At 37.4% G+C, this 18,620-nt stretch overlaps 2 protein-coding genes across 3 annotated transcripts; one reads left to right on the top strand and one right to left on the bottom strand.

Moving 5' to 3' along the window:
* Window positions 1-642: 642 nt before the first annotated feature.
* On the bottom strand, window positions 643-5,514 carry LOC145905884 (RNA demethylase ALKBH5-like). The gene is made up of 9 exons (XM_082993202.1): window positions 5,323-5,514; window positions 5,075-5,223; window positions 4,817-4,926; window positions 3,281-3,409; window positions 2,685-2,804; window positions 2,161-2,241; window positions 1,839-1,919; window positions 1,430-1,586; window positions 643-1,340 (listed from the first exon to the last, which is right to left on the bottom strand). Exons 1-9 carry the CDS (start codon window positions 5,474-5,476, stop codon window positions 1,212-1,214), a joined length of 1,110 nt encoding a protein of 369 aa, XP_082849328.1. The 5' UTR covers window positions 5,477-5,514; the 3' UTR covers window positions 643-1,211.
* A 7,914-nt stretch (window positions 5,515-13,428) lies between these two features.
* On the top strand, window positions 13,429-18,151 carry LOC145905910 (uncharacterized). Of its 2 annotated transcripts, XM_082993235.1 has the most exons (9): window positions 13,429-13,530; window positions 13,754-13,926; window positions 13,984-14,837; window positions 14,902-15,002; window positions 15,357-15,529; window positions 15,584-16,437; window positions 16,503-16,577; window positions 16,863-17,126; window positions 17,209-18,151. In XM_082993235.1, the coding sequence occupies exons 1-9, from the start codon at window positions 13,516-13,518 to the stop codon at window positions 17,439-17,441; spliced, it is 2,742 nt and encodes a 913-aa protein (XP_082849361.1). In that variant the 5' UTR covers window positions 13,429-13,515; the 3' UTR covers window positions 17,442-18,151. The 2 variants fall into 2 exon arrangements, with proteins under 2 accessions (XP_082849361.1, XP_082849362.1); XM_082993236.1 differs by lacking the exons at window positions 13,429-13,530; window positions 13,754-13,926 and having other exon boundaries at window positions 14,173-14,423; window positions 14,531-14,837.
* The last annotated feature ends 469 nt before the right edge of the window (window positions 18,152-18,620 follow it).

Below are 18,620 nucleotides of genomic sequence, written 5' to 3'. Positions count from 1 at the left end.
GCCATACTTATCACAGTAAGCAACAATAGTAAACAAGTGCTGGAAATTCTGGAATCCATGCATCGAAGTCGTGATCGCTCTGTGGCAAAAATGCTAACATCCATATTTTTTGCTTTTACAATATGTTGTCTCCCCCTCGTTATAACCCAGTCTTTTTCCAAGCTAGAGAGCATTTCTTTGGTAGAACATCCAACGAAATTTAATACCACCTCGAATTGTATTTTCAATATTTGCATGTATTTTTCATCTCGTATGGTGTGTCTCAATTCAGCCGCAAATGGAATTGTTTTATATTTCGGCCACAAAAAGTTCAAACGTTTTGTCAAAAATGTCTTTGCTAAAAACTTAAATTACGATAGATATTGTAAAAATTCAAATATAAAAGGAGTTTAAATTGTAAAAACGATTATTAAGCACAAATATGTATCGTAACTTTAATAAATTGGTGACGCATGTTTTAACAATTGAGTTTCATTCATGTATGACATATATAGACGCACTCTGTGAATCAAATATTGTGGAATATACCCAGCATATTTACGAGGTTTGTGAAAAGAGATCTTTCATTCTATTCTATGTCGACGCACCTACTGAACTTTATGTCCCCAAGGTATTACTTATGTACCACAGCTCATAGGAATGTCGCAAATTAGTTTATTACTAGCAACAGCCACCAAATATTTAGATGCAAAAAACTAATTATTACTCCGAGAATCGCACTAAAACGTTCACATATTTGACCTAACGTACATTTTAGGTTTTTCATAAGCAGTAATAATTGTGGTGAGTTATCAAAGAAGTTACTGAGCGACCGAAGTCTGCCAAATACAAAACACCAAAGAGTTTGTCTGCATTATATTTGAAAGAATCACGTTTTTTACCGGAGCGGCTCGATGATTATAACTTAACGTACGTGACATATTCACCAAAAAGTTATGTTGATTTAAACAATAATAACTTACAAAAAAGCATGGAGCTAATAATATGAATGTTTTGCGCTGCATGCAGATGAAGACTGTTTTGACCAATGACCTAATGGGTCGAAACAGTGGGCGTCTGCATGCAGCTTACAAAATAATGACTTAGCTATAGTTGCAATTGAAGGGAAACGATTCTTACGTTATAAACCAATTTTTACAGAGATACAGACAGAAATAAAAACAAAACTGTAAAAAAAGCAAATGAAACACCATGTTGTGTAGTTGGTTAATCTACATGTAGAAAGGCTTTGCTCGCCGCAAGTTGAACCTCTGTACAATAGATATGGGCTTCTCCGGACTTTTGCTTGATTCTGACTTCGATCGTTGTTTCTTCGTCGGATTCTCGAGTTTTGATGGTTTCTAAGCAACATCGCAATAAATAATAATACGATGTGGTAACGAAATGAAGCTTTTAATAAATGGGCAACGCGTGTTAAGCTGAGACTAACCTTGGCTTTGTTTTCGCGATGGTTTTCCTGCCCATCAGATCTTCGTCGTTTTGGTGAAGGACTGCGGTTGTTATTGTGAAGGTTTCCCTCGCTCCGACGCGACCTCTTGCGGTCTGTGTGGTGATCAGAAGGTAAAGACACGAGAGAATGATGACGACTGCATGAAGATAGAATATACAATTAGAAATAAAATACCTTATTTTTTGCAGATCCCCTAAGATAAATAACAATTTTGTTGTTTGCTTTGAATCTCAACTGCACTAAGCATACAGTTGCACAAAAGTTGCTTTTTTAACATTAAAAATAAAAATACCCATGTTGGCCAAAATGCTTTACAGCATCAATTACACACAAAAGCATTTAAATATACTATGTGTGTTACATAGTCTAGAAATAAAAAGGTACTTACTTGTGACGTTTGGGTCGTTGAGAATTTAAAGTGCAGTGGTGATGAATTATTTCACCTTGGCGTGGTGCGTTGTCGAATGTTCTGGATACGTCAGAGTAACACAGAAAAGTAAATAAAGTTATCAGCTTGGAAATTTAATATTTCAATTTGATAAATAGCAGAATTATTTAGAAAACCTTGCTAAGATGCCACCCCAAAAAGGTACAAAAGCCAACACATTCAAGTAAACAAAGAAAATAATGTTTTCCTAACTATTTCAATTAAAGAAGCTGCATAAAGTTAACACAAACAATAATTAATGCCAAAATAGTTCCAATTCAACCTGCGCAAGATGATAACAGCTCTTCGTTGTTTGATATCTTGCGGACGAATACAATGTGTTATGGAGTCTGCTGCATATCCACTACATTGCAAACATGAAGTTGGTCAAATAAACCAAGGATGAATTTCAGGATACTTAGTTGATTTTTAAAATACATAACTAACCAATGTCTTTAAAAAGAGGATACCAGTATATAGAAGCAAAGAGCAATAACGATTAGTGAGGTGCTGACAGTGCACATTGTTTCAACATGTCAGGTCTCATCAGTGAAATTAGTGACTTACAAGTTCCTTGAAGATTTGCATAGATTGACAACACAACAGAACCACATTGACTGCAAGTCATCTCTAAGTGTTAAAGAATCTATCTGTCTGGTAAGCTGTAATGGCCGACATAAGTCACCAGCTTCACCAATGACACCTGACCCATCAAAATTGTACACAAGGAATACCAAAGGAACATATTTTGCATTTCAAGGTATTTGCAGTAAAGGTTTCAAAAATTTTAATTTTTGGTATAGCTACCTGATACTTGTGGCAACTCCGCGCTTGATCGGCAAACAAACAACAGGTTCCGACACACGAATTGGTTTAAATGAAAAGCGACATCCAAATGATAATGCTGCTGTACTGAAGAAGGAAACACTGCAAAAAAATTTTCAAAAATATCAATTTGGTTTGATATCATTTAGGAAGTCAGATGTTTGACCACTTTCAATTTTTTATAGAGTTTGTCAAAACTTCTTTCCCCAACACAAATGTCTAAAACACACTGGTTACATTTTAATGAATATTTCTTTTATGTGGTAGAAGCACTTTTGCTTTGCAAATTTTAAGCTACAACAAATATGCAAATACAGGTATTGTATTGCATATTTTGAGTTAAATAGTCTGATAAAATCAATTCAAATTAGGCCTAGTAAAAAACATATTCCAAGCTCACTACACAAACTATAGTGATAATTATTGCAGAGTTAAATATATTTGCAGTTTATTCTTTGCATGGACCAATGAGATGTTGGATTTTATGCAAGATATCTTGTTGAGAATTATTACCTTGAGAACGATTAATTTGTCAATTTAATGTAGCTGCTAGCCTGTGTAGTAGGTCATTTATCCACCTGACAATAGGGCGCTCAAAAATATGAACAGGATCTATATGTGAAACAATGCATCCTCCAGGATAATAATCATTGATTACTGCAGATGTCACCCAGTTTCTTTTGACCAATCCAACATCTTCAAGTGGTCTGTATTTACATAATAATTGTCAGCCTTGATGAAGTATTGTACTAAAAGTTGCTACAACAAAAATACATAAATAAACTAAACTTTATGTAATACAGTAAACATCAGTTAATTCAGATTCGATTTGACAAACAAATTTATCAGGATTAAGTTCCCGATTATCTAAAGAGGTTTCACCTTAATGGTATGTAGATGGCTATCGCCTTAATTGGACATAGCTTATTTTTGTAACTTGATGTTTGAAAACATTACAATGCATGTTTCTAACTTTACACAGTGATTAACCCAAAAGCATTGGGTGATATACATGACAATCCATTGTGATGTCATCGAAATGTATCCATATCGGATATACTCAGGGGAGTGATTACATTGTTACCATAAGCGCCTAGTTTTCAATTTTCCAAGGGAGGCGGATATATTATGACGTCATAATTTGTTACTATGACGTCATCAAGTATCGAAAAACTGTGTTTAAATTTCAATGCACGTGGCGTGTTAGACAAAAGGGCGGCGTTATCGATGAACACACAAGATCGGTCTACGACACAACCAATATGTACCTTTTGGCATATCATACTGCGAGACTGACGTTGCAACAACCGATGTCAGTTATGCAAGCAAAACTAGGTCAACATATTTTGTGTGCGTCGTGTAAGAAACACATTGTTTTTAGGTCTTTTTTCTTCGAACGTTACGAATGCGACAAGTTACATGGTATGGACAGACGCACGTAATAGTCATTCGTTTTGTTTTTAAAAAAACTGGGGGGGCACCGCCCCCCCTGCCTCCCGGACTAGGCGCCTATGATTGTTACGGAATTGTAGACTACAATGTAGTCTAGCCAGTATCTAACTGTAGTAGATATTATGATTGAACAAATAACTGAGATATAGTTAACTAATGCATTGTTAAAGCAGGTAGATCCACCAAATCCAGATTATGAGATAAAAAGAGCAACTCTTAATCCAGAATTAAACAGTGATTCCCAACCTTTGCGTGGTTTCGTAACACTTGTAGGTAAAACAATTTCGACGTCTACCACCTAGTTGAGTGTTACAAAGTAACCTAGGGGATGAAGTAACAAACATTTTAAGATCAGTTACAATGTTTTAATTCGAACTATATCCGCAAATTATGGAAAGGTGCTCGGGTACCACCTGGAATGCCGCCGCACACCTTTAGTGGTATGCGTACCACCGGTTGGGAAACACTGTCCTAAAACATCAGAATAAGGTGACGATACACATAAACCTAAACCAGAATAACTAAGGTTTACCTTAGAACAATACTTAAGAACATTAAATTAACAGGACCAAACTGAAATGATGAGAAACCACAAATTTATACATACAGTATGTACATATATAACTTTGTACATTATACAACATTTATAAGAAACTATTTACTTCACTAATAGTTTGTAGATCCAGTCGGGAATTGGATCAACAACACCTTTTTGGTACAGCCTTTCTTGCCCAGGGCCTTTTTGATTCATTTGCTTGCCATATGTGTAGCCCTGGATTTCAAAATAAGGATTGAAAATGTACTTTTTTCTTTTTTAACTAATCGTGTAAAAGACTACAACATAAAGAACTATAAATACAGGGGAAAAAATGAGATGGTCAATAAAACCACAGATGTATTCGCTCAGCTAAATATTTTACCTCTCCAAAAAAGTACTTCACACGCAAGGGTGCTCGATCAACTGTATGTTCTTTATACATGTTGTTTTCACCATTTTGTACCACCTGATCAATGCATTGTTCTATCTTGTCACACTCCTCACAATTGAACAATTGCTTCTGGACAATGCCTGTCAAAAACGTTTTGTTGGAAATAATTTAAAAATTGGAACAAAACGAGTTTAACATTTGCTCAGAAAAACGCAAGAAATGCTAAAAATGTTTACAACCTGTGCAGACTTCTTTGATTTCATTTTCTGATCCATGAGAAACAAAACATCCGTCATTTTCATCACGTCTTTCACGTTTCGCATGTTTGTTTTTTCCATTGCAGCTTGATTTTACTATGCTCAGAACATCAATGTCGTATTTATCTTTGGGCATTTTTTCCTAAATACGTTGAACGTCGTGTATACTGGTCATTACCTGCAATTAACAGCGACAAATTGTGAAATATTAATACGCACAAAACGAATCGCAACGCAAACATTATTTGTTCTATTTCTGTTTTGTTGAAACTAGTCAAGCATGAAAAATCAGCACGTCGCAAATGGTTTGTGGCCGATCATAATATTATGCACGATAACCATTTAGGTTGCTGACTAAACCAAAATTATGTAAAAAAATTGTGGGATATAAGTTTCGTGCGACGTCACAACCTGCAAAAATTATATCATGCCACCATGGTGCCCACTATGGCACACCCTGAGGGAAATCCCCTAAGGCCGGGTCCACACTCACGCTTTGCGCCGGCGGAACCTTTGTTTGTTTAAATGTCCCGACGTATAATGAAACAAACAAAGAATCCGCTGGCGCAAAGCGTGAGTGTAAACCCGGCCTGAGTTCATTCAAATTTTATCAAAAAGCAAAAAAAAACATTAGCAATGCAATTCACTAGATTTCACCCACTTGATCTGGATTCGATTTGTCCAAAGTTAGCCTGGGCGAAGTTTCGGATTGTCCAAAAACGTTTGTGTAATTAAACATAGGTAAGATATCTTTGAAACTTGCACGCGTGATTCCAACTTTACGCACTGACCTTATAGCCCGAAACGGCAAAGGGCAAAAAAATTTACCCGTACCAACAGTGGCTGTCTCACAATCCCTCAAACATATCTCACAATCCCTTAAAAGAAAATGCTGTAAACAACTTAAAGGGGAGCTTGCCCATCTTCATCACAATATGCCCCCTTGATTGGCTTGGTTAGCCTAAGGTCGAGAGTTCAAACCTCAACGGAAGCTTGATTTTTAAGATCTCTTTCCGACTTGCCAGGAAAAAGTGATTGATTCAGCTAGGCTGTAATGCCTGGGTATTGCGTATCACAGTCTCCATTTAATTGATTATTCTTTTCGAATGCTTTGGCACTTCGAGAAGGACTTATTTTCACAAAAACTTTATTACCAAGAGGTCTAACGAATTTCCCAGCATTCATAAAGTGTAAAGTAATTGATTTTGACCTAAACAAAATTTGTGGCCTCGTGCTAGGAAATATTGGTCCAGCGGTATATAGGCCTATCACCATTTATTGAAAATCCGACAAAATATACACATCCGTTCAATCGCTTTTAAAATTACTACGCACTGTAATATACAAAAAAAAACAAATATATTAAAAAAAGCATTTGAACAGAAAAGCGATCAATCTTAAAAAACGATTGCGATAATTTATTTTGTATATTACACCTTTATACAACGCAACAAAAAAATTGTACGTTCTGTCCAGGGTTTGTTTACGGGACGACCTTGTATTGAAGGACATGCCTGTACACTTTGTCTTCATTTAGGGTTTTCACCGCAACATAAACTTTTTTTTCGCCGGGACCAGCAACATACAACCATTCGTATTCACAACCATTTTGTTTATTCGCTTCATTTGGGGTTCCATCGTCTGAAAGAAGCAGGACTTTGTGAAAAGGAACAACTTCTCCTTCATCCTGTGTGTTCTCACGTCTTCCCAACGAAAGTTGAAAGGAAATTGGACGATTCCTGACAATTTCTGATTGAAGAGGTTCGAGCAATCGTACTTCGTTTTGCTCCCAAAGATTGAAGGCAACAGGAAAGGAAAGACGACAGTTACTCGGTTGAGAAACAAGAATCAGAATATTGAACAGAAGCCCAAGACTTTCTCCACTTTCAGTTGAATATTTTTCACCATACACGTCAAGTGTGTATAAACCTGTGTCACAAAACCTAACACTGATTGTGGAACTCCTTGCCGAGCTGAATGTGACGAAGGAATAATTTTCGCACCGTTCTTTATTCGCGTCATTATATTTGGATATATGTGGTCGAAGAGTGAGTTTTGAGAAGTGATCCAATAATATTTCCATGTCCGAACCTCCGTCATATCGTTGGTAGAATGTTGTAGTTACCGACGGAGTTGGTTTAAATGCAGATGTAGAGTTGCAACACTTCACAGCTTTTACATCACAAGAGAAGAAAGATGCCGTTGGTCCCCATCCCCTGTTGGTTGAGGGAAAAGGAAAGACTTGTTCACTATTTTCGCTGACAAAAATGAAAGTGGAAAACACAAGTGGAATGCCCTCAGTTTCCTTTATCAATCCCGCGTAAATCTCAAGCAAAAGTACCTCCCCAACATTTAAGGATGGTGGAACACGGATTAAAATCGTTGACAAATTACCATCAGAGAAAACTGTCACAAAATCATCGTGCCGTCCAACTGCAGAGATAAGTTTGGAAATAAGTTTGAGGGGTTCACTGTGCCTAAAGGTGTAGAAAGCTTCTCCGTATGTTGGAGTCAACCAATGTTTCCCATTATTAACAGAGCACGATACAACCTCTAGATTCAACCTGGAAAACGGCTCCTTTTTGCCAATGGACTTGCCACTTACTTTTGGGAATGTTAAAACACGCGTTTGTTTGGTAGAATTAATGAAATAGAAATAAAACGGACTTAGAGTGGTCGAATCATGCTGTCCGCCGTATAATGTTAGCAGAAAGTTTCCGCTTGAAGGAACACGAACGAAAACCGTTAAGTTGTTGAATTCCGGTGCATTTTCATCTGGAGTCAAAGTATGCACTGATGTATTTTCAATGCACTCTGAAGTAACACTTTTAACATTGTGCGAAAATGTAAGACTTGATTCACTTGTTGGTACACTTAACACTATTGTAGCTTCGCCGTTTTCGTCACACAAAACAGTTGGACCAGGGTGACTTTTTGTCGTCAGTCCGAGATTGGTCATCATCTGATTTGGACCATAGCAATCAGCCTCTGGGAACGGTGGGAGGTGGTTTGAGTCTGGTGGAGAATTTATCGTTTGGCATTCAATCTGATATCGGCAGATATAACTGTAGTGGTTCTCGCAAAACTTTAAGGACGTTGCATACAGTTGAAAGAAAAACTTGCCAGGCTCAGGAAGGAATATTTCGAACACCTAAAAAAGAAAGTTGTTAACGCGATCATACGAGCACTGTGCAACCGTCGTTAACATTTTAATAGTTAAACTTTAACCAATTTATATAATTTTGAATGACGATGTTTGTGTAACGGTTACAGTAGTTTAAACTTATCGTAGGGCAATTAACGGATCTGTAACCTCTTCAGTGTGCGTTGAGTAATGAAACACGCGTTGCCCCACAGTTGAAAACGATGCATCATTTTCTTTTTTCAACAGTTTTCCTTTAAACATAGCATCGGATCTGGCAAAGTCGGAAATTCCCAATTTAATTTGTACATAGCCTTGATGATCTGTAGTAACGATTCCTTTTCTGTGGGAAACTTGAAAAAGCTTCAATTTGTAGAAAAGCGACCACTGCTGTACTGTTTCCTTCAAATTTTAGACAAATTGCAATGTTGAGCTACAACACTAACAAAACTCACGTTCCACTTGTTTTTACCTGAAAATTATCTAAAGTTATTGGTTGTGGCAAAAGCTGCCACTCCGTTTGGTCTGGAAAATGGGAATAGATGAAGTTTTCGGGGTCAGTAAGGAAATAGTGTTCATCATAACAGTACTTGGTACTCCACCTTTCCCAGGGGATGTTGAAATCCTCTGTTGGAAAGATTAGATATTATTAAACCCACCACATATTAATCGTCAAAAAAAAAGATCACCTACCAATTAGGGACCGTGCACCCCAATCAGTGTCCACCAGCATCCACTGTCCGTTAATAAACACAGCATTCCATGACCCTCGAAGTAAATCAGGTTTATCCAAAAACTTATGATCAGGAAAATAGCTGACCCCCTTCACGTAACCTTGAATTGTTTTGGATGGCACTCTCGCTATGCTGTTATAATATCATTACTTTGTGACAAGTGACGTCATAAAACCGACCACAACGTTGTGAAAATATATACCAACCCATCTTAATATTAACAATAACGTTTGTGTTGCGCTACCACACAGACGAGAACACTTACTTGCATAACCGTTGAAACAGTGCGGCATACGATTTCTTGTTTTCTTTGATCGCCTTTAAGTAACCCAGAAGTGAGTCCTCATCCACAGATGATGGGAATTCAATCGAGTTGAGATTTTGTGCTGTGATCCAATGGAACAAGATGCGAACCTTAGTTCATGAAATAAATTTTTGTAACTGAACCGAAACATTTTGTGGGGTCACAATTGCGGAACCAACTTTTTCAAGGTCAGATAACTCGTCGATAAACAAACTTTCCATTAGAGCGTCGAAAGTGACGTCATTTGATGTCAAATGCACGGCGTGTCTCTCCAGATCAGAGAAAAGGGTGATATCCACATTCCTGCATAACATATGCATCTCAAACATCGCACAATGTTATTCACATGTAGAGTTAGTCATGTGGGGAATAACCACTAAACTCACATGTACAAAGATTCCTTGTTTGTCGACGGTGCGGAAATTTGTTTTGGTTCCGTTTCGTTTTCATCGATCTGTGTTGTCGATGTTGTTGGTAATTCCACATTCTCGTACTAATGTTACAGAGAGGGTCAATAACGATTATTTTTTTTATGAACACACTGTTACCATGTGCTCATTTTGTCTTTTCTTTTTCTCTCTTTCATCAAGTTTTTGTCGAAGGGTCAATATTTGTTGTTCGATTTCATCCCTGTGTTGAAAAGAATGAAGAGACTGAGAATGATTTGTTACCGGGAACCTAAGTTGTCTGAGGTTTAATGTAATTTCCTTATACATGTTATTTGTTACAATTTGTACATATCATAAATAAATCTTGTCATGTACTTACATGGTTTTGGATCGGGATTCAGACATATACCTAGTTTTGTTGTCAATGTCTGTAAAGTCAATATTAATTTTTTAGGTTGTTATGGAACGGGTTGTTGTTTTCACCTGAGATTATATTTTTCCCTTCTGTAGATTCTCTTCCATTTTCCTGATTATTTTCGTCAGTATGGACAGGTTTTGCATTCTAAATATTACGCAGAAGTTTAAATATAACTGTGATTTTGAAGGTTACTGCTGCAGTTGTGGTTGTTCTCACCACTTCTGAGGTTTCACCACTTTCATGCTGGTTGGAAGTGTCTGTTAACGCGACCTCTTGTTGGTTTTCTGCATTGTCAAAAGCACCGTTAAAATTTCCCGACGATTCGTTGATTTGTGACGGAGGACTCTGCCAAAGTTGTGACTTGTTATTTGCCGAAATGAATTGTTGCGGAAATGATGCTGATTTTATTACCTCTGTCTCATCAATTTCTTCATTACAAGGACTTATGAATGTGGTCGTATTCGATAATACGTTGTCGAAAGCATCGTTGTCATTTCCGGAGTGTAAATGCGAATCTTTGCTTCGCGTAGAATTGCTTTGCTGAAACAGTAATTTGTACAAAACTGTTAAACAAAATAAGATGTCGCAGGCACATTTTCTTGGTTTCGAAACCTGTAAAAAGCATGTAGGCTATACATTATCAAACATTTTTTAAGCTGATACCGATTGGTATGTGGCACTTTGGAGAGCTTCTAATATTACCTTAAATTCCCGTTGCTACAAAAGTTTTGAGGTTTTGTAGTTTGGTATTATGGCCTTTTTGCATTAGCTACAAATTTCTTTAAATAATCACTTTTCTGTCTTAGTGAAAGGCTGTCGTACGTACATAGGCGTAGGCAGGAAGAGGCCAAAGTGGCTATATAGACACTTCCAAATTCGTAAGTTAAAGATTCGCAATTTATAGGAATTGCTCTTGTGGCACTTAAGTTTCGAAAGTGTTTATTGAAACCTATTAATTACTATGCCTGGCAGCAAAAGTAGCACTATAAAAGATTCGCAAGTTTGAGTTTTTCAAAATATCCATACAATGTTTGACTGCAATGGTAAGTCAGGATTTTTGATTTCTTTGAAGTACCTATACGATTAAAGAACTTGTACCTTTTTCTCCTTATTGCCCCCACACGTTCTGAGCATACTGAAGCAGGCGCCCATGTTTTGATTGTTTTGTTTTTACGTGTTCACAGTAAAAACAGCCAATTCTGGACGAAGTCATGTGCCTGCCAAAACAAATATATTTAGTAATTTATCTCTGCAATGTGAAATATTAGTTAAAATCATGCATAAAACAACTACAGTAACTTTCCCTGATTTTATCAGACATTTAATACTCCTTCAGCTGACTATAATATGTCTGTGCGTTTTTTGTTAGTCACAACTGTTTGACCATTACTCTGCAACGGCCCTCCGCTATCCTCAAGTTGCTTTTTATTGCAGTCACCTGAATGTAATTCCCGCATTGTTTGGGTTTGTTTACTTTGGACCAGAATTTCTGACTCCTACAGGTTGGGCGAGCTGATGATTTACTAGGGTTAATTTTACACAATGGTCACTGGTGATGAGTATTTAAAATAGAAAACTTTTATTAAATATTTACGTTTTTTACAACGTAATTTACTGCAATCCGACAAACATATCAGCCGAATAAATGCGTAAAACTTAGCGTGAACAAATCTGTAAAGCAATATGTTCAGTGTAAACGGAAGCATTATTGACATAGCCATCAAAACAGCAACTAAATCATGTTGAGCAATGCTCTGCAAACTTTTTTGACTGACGTCACACTTATCAGCTTTTAAAATTCGGCGGTACACCTTAACCAAATTTATAAATGGGTATATACAAATGCCTTCTTAGTATAGAGTTAATGCGATTAGCCTTAAAGCGTATATGACACGGCCATGAAAACTTTGCGTAAAACTAAAGGTACATCTACAACAAACATATATCGAAAGTTTTTCGATTCTACGCCAATTAAAAAATGTAGAAAACTGCACGAAAAGTAGCGACGAAAATCGTAAACCTTTTGCGCTGTGGCGAAATTGACATCACACAAGTCGCTCGCGACGAAAAAGTGCATTGTTTACATAGGAGAAGGCACTTTATATTGCAGATATCAAATAGTTTCAAATATAGGAGAATCCACAGATTATGTTACCTCAAAGGTCAGGACAAAGTTTTCCATCTCACAAAAATATTTCACTGTGACGTCACAAACCAAAGGCTTATTTGTTCCTTATTATCGGAAAACCATAGGGTATAACAGCAACGACATTACTCTGTACTTCCATAAGACAGGGATGGTGCGTTTCTTTGCTTTCGCACGATTTCGTTCGCAGCGGTATGAAAGCGACTTTGATCAGCTGTATCTCAGAAACCAGTCGCCATATCAACCTACTTTTTTCGCCAAAAATGTTTTAAAGTTATGAACATCTCTTAGTTTAATTATAATAACATTTTTTTATTTTTTCGTGTCACAAGTACTTTAATGAATTGTCCAACTATTGTAACGTCAAATATTGCCAAAAACAGACGTTTTCTTTTAATTTTACAAAAATGAGGAAACAATTCCCACTGCGAATATTCTAATGTGGTCGGACCCCAACACCCTAACAAAGTTAAATTTCCAATGGTTGCTTGGGGCACGGTATTTCCCCTCTCCAACTTACCCAAACAGTAAAGCATTTAAAGAACGGGTTCTGCACCGTGTATAAACGACCACCTTCTTTGGGCAACATATTAACTAATTATTGATGTTATACAAACTGTAACAAGCTTATGCTTGGCCGAATTTTTTTAAAACTGTGGAAGTGATGCGCTAAAAGCCAAAGATAATTTACATGAGGTGGAATTATAAGGAAGAAAGCTGACTGTTCGTGTTTAGATTTATTTTCTAAACGCATCATATAGCGCTCAAAAAAAGCAGTCAGAAACTCGATAGCGAAAACCATCCTGATTCGGCGAAAAAAAACGCCACCCTGTCAACACTGTTGGGTATCGAAATCAATTACGTAAGGTTAAGAGCGAAACTTTTTTCTCTTTTGTGCGAAGCTCAGCTTGCTGAGGTCGTTCGTGTTGATTTTGACGTAGGCGTTCATTCACGCTTCTTCTTTGAACAGGAAACTGTGGCTGCTTCAGTACCTCAGTCATTCTGTAGCAGGTGTGATGCCAATTACTGACGCTTGTTGAAAATGACGACGGAAAGTGTAAGTTCTATCATTTAACTTTGTTTGTAATAAGGCTTAAAATGTTGACACATCAAAATCTTTGCATAAAGTTAGTCAGTGAATTCTTAGCTTCGGCTTTTTTCTTTCTGTAGTTCATGTGCCTCAAGTATTAAATAGCTATGTACAAAGTATTTTATAGCAAAATGTTTGCATAGTGTAATGTTCACTACAGTACCACATTGTCTTCTTTATTTGTGTACAGATTTGTGAAATTAATCCTGATGAGATTGAAATTGATCCTGCTGCATATGAGGCAGGATCTGGAACATTGGGTTATGTTGTTTTTGGTTATCACAAAACATTCAAAAAGCTTGTTGCTGTCAAAATTTATCGCTCTTCGAATGAAAACAGAGAAAAGGCCGTTGCAGAAAATAAGTAAGATTTTTTTTGGTTAATCACACACAAAATTTGTGTATATTGCAACTTATGCAGAATTAAAGCAGAGATTCGACATTTAAAGAGAGCTCAGCATGAAAATGTCGTTAAAGTTATTGGTTTAGTACAATGGAGCAACTCCAAGGGAATTGTGATGGAATTTTGCAAAGGCGGAAATCTAAGAGAGCTTCTTTTGGACAAATCAATTCAGCTTGGTGTTGCATTGCGTCTCAAATTTTTATGCAATATTGCAAAAGCATTGCACATTTGCCATAGTTTGGTGGATTCCTATTTTGTGCATGGCGGTGTGAAGCCAGCAAATATTTTGCTTGCAGATTATTTGATTTGCAAATTATCTAGTTTTGGATGTGCAACCCTAGTAAGTCATGGCAGTGGAGAAATTGATTGTCAAAATGGAGAAATTGCAACAGAACGGCCCCAAATTTGTGCGTACACCGCACCTGAAAAATTCAATGATGCAACCCTTCCACCGACAAGTAAGCTTGATGTTTATGCATTTGGAATGATGATTTACGTCATACTTGCCCGCGAGGAGCCTTTTGCGTTAGTTGATCCATATTCTTTGTGGGATTCCATTAAAAAGGGAAAACGACCTGATTGTGAAGGAATAGAGCAATTGAAAAATAATCTAGAAGCTGGAGACAAATCAATTGTGGCTGAATTGGTTGCGATAATGAAAATGTGTTGGAATGAAGAGCCCACATCACGACCGTCAATGGAAGAAATAAGCAAAAAGTTACAACAAATGTTTGATCAGCAAAGCACCTCTGTTGTGCTTCAACAAGTGACGACTACAGCAAAGGAAGTTGGTTTGCTAGATGACAACATGGCGGTCTTGAGACCCCGCTTGCCTTTACGGCAGTTTTCCATTGATACAATGCGCTTTGAAGGTTGGGCGAAAGTTGCTTTAAATTACAAAAATTAGCAAAAAAATTGAACAATTTGTGGTTGCAGAAAGTTTTTTTGGAGAAGATTTGGGGAGTTATGGAAATGAGCCAAACGAAGAGTCACCTGAAGTATCTACACTGGAATCCTCGTTTCCAGAAATCACGCAGGTATCTGATAAATTTTAGTATGTATGCAAGACCATATAACTTGATCGAAGTGGCAAAGTCACTTGGCGTCAGCTTCATTGTAGGTTAGTCGCGCTTTGTTTACAGTCAAAACAATCCTGAAAAAGGACAGTGTTGTATTTCGCTTCCCTGGGTAACTTAATTCCAGTAAAGGTCGAACACAACATTGATGCAAAAACTACGTTAGTTGAATTTATTAATTACGCAGCAATTGCCAACATCATTTGTAAGTTTTATTATTTGGGGTTGCAATTAGGCTACTAAAAAAATCTGAGGAAAAGAAGCAATAAACTATAGTTGCCAACTTCAGCAGGGTTTACATATCTGTTTTTACAGTTGTTGGAATATGATGTTGAAGATATCCTTTGCGATCCCAATTGGTACCAAGCTGGAGCCGGAGCATCAGGTGATGTTTTGGTTGGATATCAGAGAAACCATGACCGTCACGTGGCCATAAAAACTTTGATTGTAGAAGGAGGAAAGAGAGCAAAGTCTGTAATTGTTCGAAGGTACAATCACGCTTGCCTTTTTCTTGAAAACGCACAAACATTGTAATTTATCAGGTTTCAGGAAGAAAAAGAGCTTCTTCAAAAAGTCAGCCACGAAAACATAGTGGAGGTTTATGGTTGGGTTCAGTGGGGATTCGCATTTGGAATTGTCTTGGAGTACTGCAGTGGCGGAAATCTGCTGGAACTTCTCTTGGATCATTCTATTGACATAGGTGTTTCATTGCGAGTTCGGATTCTATCCAACGTTGCAAATGGTCTCGCCGTGTGTCATGCTTTGGCTCTAAAGAGACTGATTCACGGCGATATAAAGCCAGCCAACATATTGCTGACTGTGACCCTGGTTGCAAAGTTGTGTGACTTTGGGGCTGCAGAACTAGCAACACTCAGTAGTTCAACTACAGTCGACCCCCGTGCACGCAGCAAAAAGGTGCGAATTCAGTACACACAACAGTTTACCGCCCCAGAAAAGTTGAAAGATATCGGAATGAAACCGACCAAGGAACATGACGTGTATTCTTATGGCTCTGTGACTTACGCAGTTTTCAGACGTAATACACCTTACCCTGGTGAGGATGCCGAGAAGTTAATAAAGCAGGTCATCGATGGAAGAAGGCCAGATTGTTCTGGAATCGAAGAATGGAAAAGAAATTTGGCTACAGATGATGAAAAAGTCAGTGTGGAGGAAGGTCTAGTGGTAATGAGGAAATGTTGGGCCAAAAATCCATCAGAACGTCCGTCCATGGCATTGGTCCGAGAAAAGTTCCAGCAGCTTCTTGACAAACAGAACCCTGATGTGATTAGAGAACAAGTAGGTGACATTGTACGTCAGATGAGAATACCAAGACGTGAAAATCTAAACCAGCGTGTTCCGCTTCATCAATTCTCTACTCGAGCAAGAAGTTTAGTCGGTAATTCATTGTTATATGTATAATAATTAAATTGCTTTGCGCGACAAGTAAGTAAATTTTTGTAGAACCTGGCCCACAAAGCACTGCGGAACGTGAAAGCGAGGAATATAGGTCTAATCAAGATTCGTCGCTTGAAATAGGTAAAAGATTAATAGTGCCATTTTTCGTACAAAATTGTATACGGCAACTACTTAATATAATGCAGTGTACAACCAACGTTAAGGCCTACACATACCATAATTGAAAATATTCACTGCTATTGCAATATAGAATGCGGAAATAATTCCCAGAATCGATTAACAAACATATATGTAATTTTGTTTTTTTGGAAAAACGTATGGAGACGGTTGCGTGGTACTCAAAGAATCCTGCTAGACTCTTATAAAAACCTTGTCATTGCGAAACTTTTGTGACCTATTTTGCAGCTACCACGAGCACTCCAGTCCTCCTCTCCGAAACTGCTGATGATATTTCGGAATCGTCTTCTTTGCAGGACAGTGAGTCAGAGTCATCAATCCAACCTTCTGTTGGCAAAAATCAACAAACAGACGAGGTTTCTGGTGTTGAACAACCTGATGATGATTCAGTGGAAGAAGCTGGACCATCTTTCCAAACACCGCAAACAAGTCGGACAACACCCATCACTCCACCACGTGTTTCCGACGGAAACAAGTTTTCGAGCTCAGCAGGTCAGCTTTTTCTCGAATGTTGCTATGAACAGAAGATATATGTGGATTGGTTCACGATTACATGCAAAAATGTGTTTTACAGACGAATCCATGCAGCCTGGTGAGCTGGTTAAAAGGTACGTCAAACAAAAGAACAACAAAGAACACAGTGAAGCAATTGAAACGAAAAAACAGCTTTTAAGGAAGTTTCAAGATCTTGGTATGAATTCTACCGACTTACAGAAGATCGCAGATCAACACACAAACCAGATGAAGTACACGGAGGCAACTTTGTTCAATCAAATGTCGTCTGTTATCAACGAACAAAATGAATAATTTCCCTCAATTTTTTTAAAAGTAAATTTAATGTGATACTATAATACACAGTGATCAAAATTTTAGGCAGGTTATATTTGTATCTAGTTAAATTAAATCACTCATTCGATAAAAGCAAAATAAGGCTAGCATTGTAGTTGTTAGATATTTAAAACCTAACTTAAACATCGCGCTTTTTGTTATATTCTCGTGTAAGTGAAGTGGTTGCCTTCATCTCGTGCCTCTTTGTAAGTTAATTTTTTGCTGTAGTGTTGAATCAAAGGCGAATCATGTCGGTGTTTCCTTTGAAAAGGATCTCATTCGAAGGCGGCGAGACCAATCGCAGCTCACGATTCTACTATGCTTGCTTTATCCACCTTCAGATCAGGGTTCTAATACGCAGTAACCATTCAACGTTGATTGTTATGTCCTCGTTCTTACCCCCTCGTGGCCGTTCTCACGTGACGAGAGTGTCAAATAATGCGTCAAATAAAAATAGTATTGTTTTTATGTAAGACGCGTCACACAAACACGTGATGCGCAACAATATAAATTCATCTACGTTAAACTTGACCTTATGATTTTATTGGTGCCCATTTCATTTCATTTGTCGTGTTTGTTGTTATATCCGCGTAATTGTTTTTTGCCCAAATTACAAATGATTTGATTTTGCAAGTTTTTGTTTCACTGATTTTGAAATTCGATGCGTTAAATAATTTTGATTAAACATGTTTGCCTCGCTTGGTGAAATGTTTGGTTGCCCCTTACAGCTAACAAAGCAAAGACAGAATAAGTGTAACATTTGCTTAGGACTTGAGTACTCCTGATGGACCCTGTATGACTTAGAAACGTTTACTAGCATTATGATCAACAGCATTCTAGCTTTGGCTTTTCTATTTAGACTGCTTAGGACTTTTGAGCGAATTTGCATTTTACGTTCCACTGTTCCCATGATCGCATCAGAAACATCACAATTTTTCACAGACTAATTCAAATCAAGGGCAAATTGGGAAAATCACAAAAGCCTTAAAACAGAAAATGGTGGCAAAACAAAATGTTATTGTAAAGTTCACAAAGAAATGTACAGGAGCAAGGTAGAGAAATACAGAAAACTAACACTGTACTCGCGGATAACGAAGTTTCACTGTAATCTTTCTTGAAAAGCGTCTATACACTAATTATAAATTATCACAATTGAAC

Source organism: Ascidia mentula, chromosome 6 (assembly GCF_947561715.1).
Source record: "Ascidia mentula chromosome 6, kaAscMent1.1, whole genome shotgun sequence".
Lineage (NCBI taxonomy): Eukaryota > Metazoa > Chordata > Ascidiacea > Phlebobranchia > Ascidiidae > Ascidia > Ascidia mentula.
Note: the sequence above shows the minus strand (reverse complement) of the source record. Positions and strands in the feature narration are given on the sequence as shown.

Coding starts and splice junctions, on each gene's coding strand:
- LOC145905884 (XM_082993202.1), bottom strand. CDS start 5,476: ATGCCCAAAGATAAATACGACATTGATGTTCTGAGCATAGTAAAATCA. Junction 4,927..5,074: donor TGAAGTACTTTTTTGGAGAG/GTAAAATATTTA, acceptor TTTGAAATCCAG/GGCTACACATATGGCAAGCA. Junction 2,242..2,684: donor GGAGTTGCCACAAGTATCAG/GTAGCTATACCA, acceptor TTTGCAATGTAG/TGGATATGCAGCAGACTCCA.
- LOC145905910 (XM_082993235.1), top strand. Junction 13,927..13,983: donor AAGGCCGTTGCAGAAAATAA/GTAAGATTTTTT, acceptor CAACTTATGCAG/AATTAAAGCAGAGATTCGAC. Junction 16,578..16,862: donor AGATTCGTCGCTTGAAATAG/GTAAAAGATTAA, acceptor CCTATTTTGCAG/CTACCACGAGCACTCCAGTC.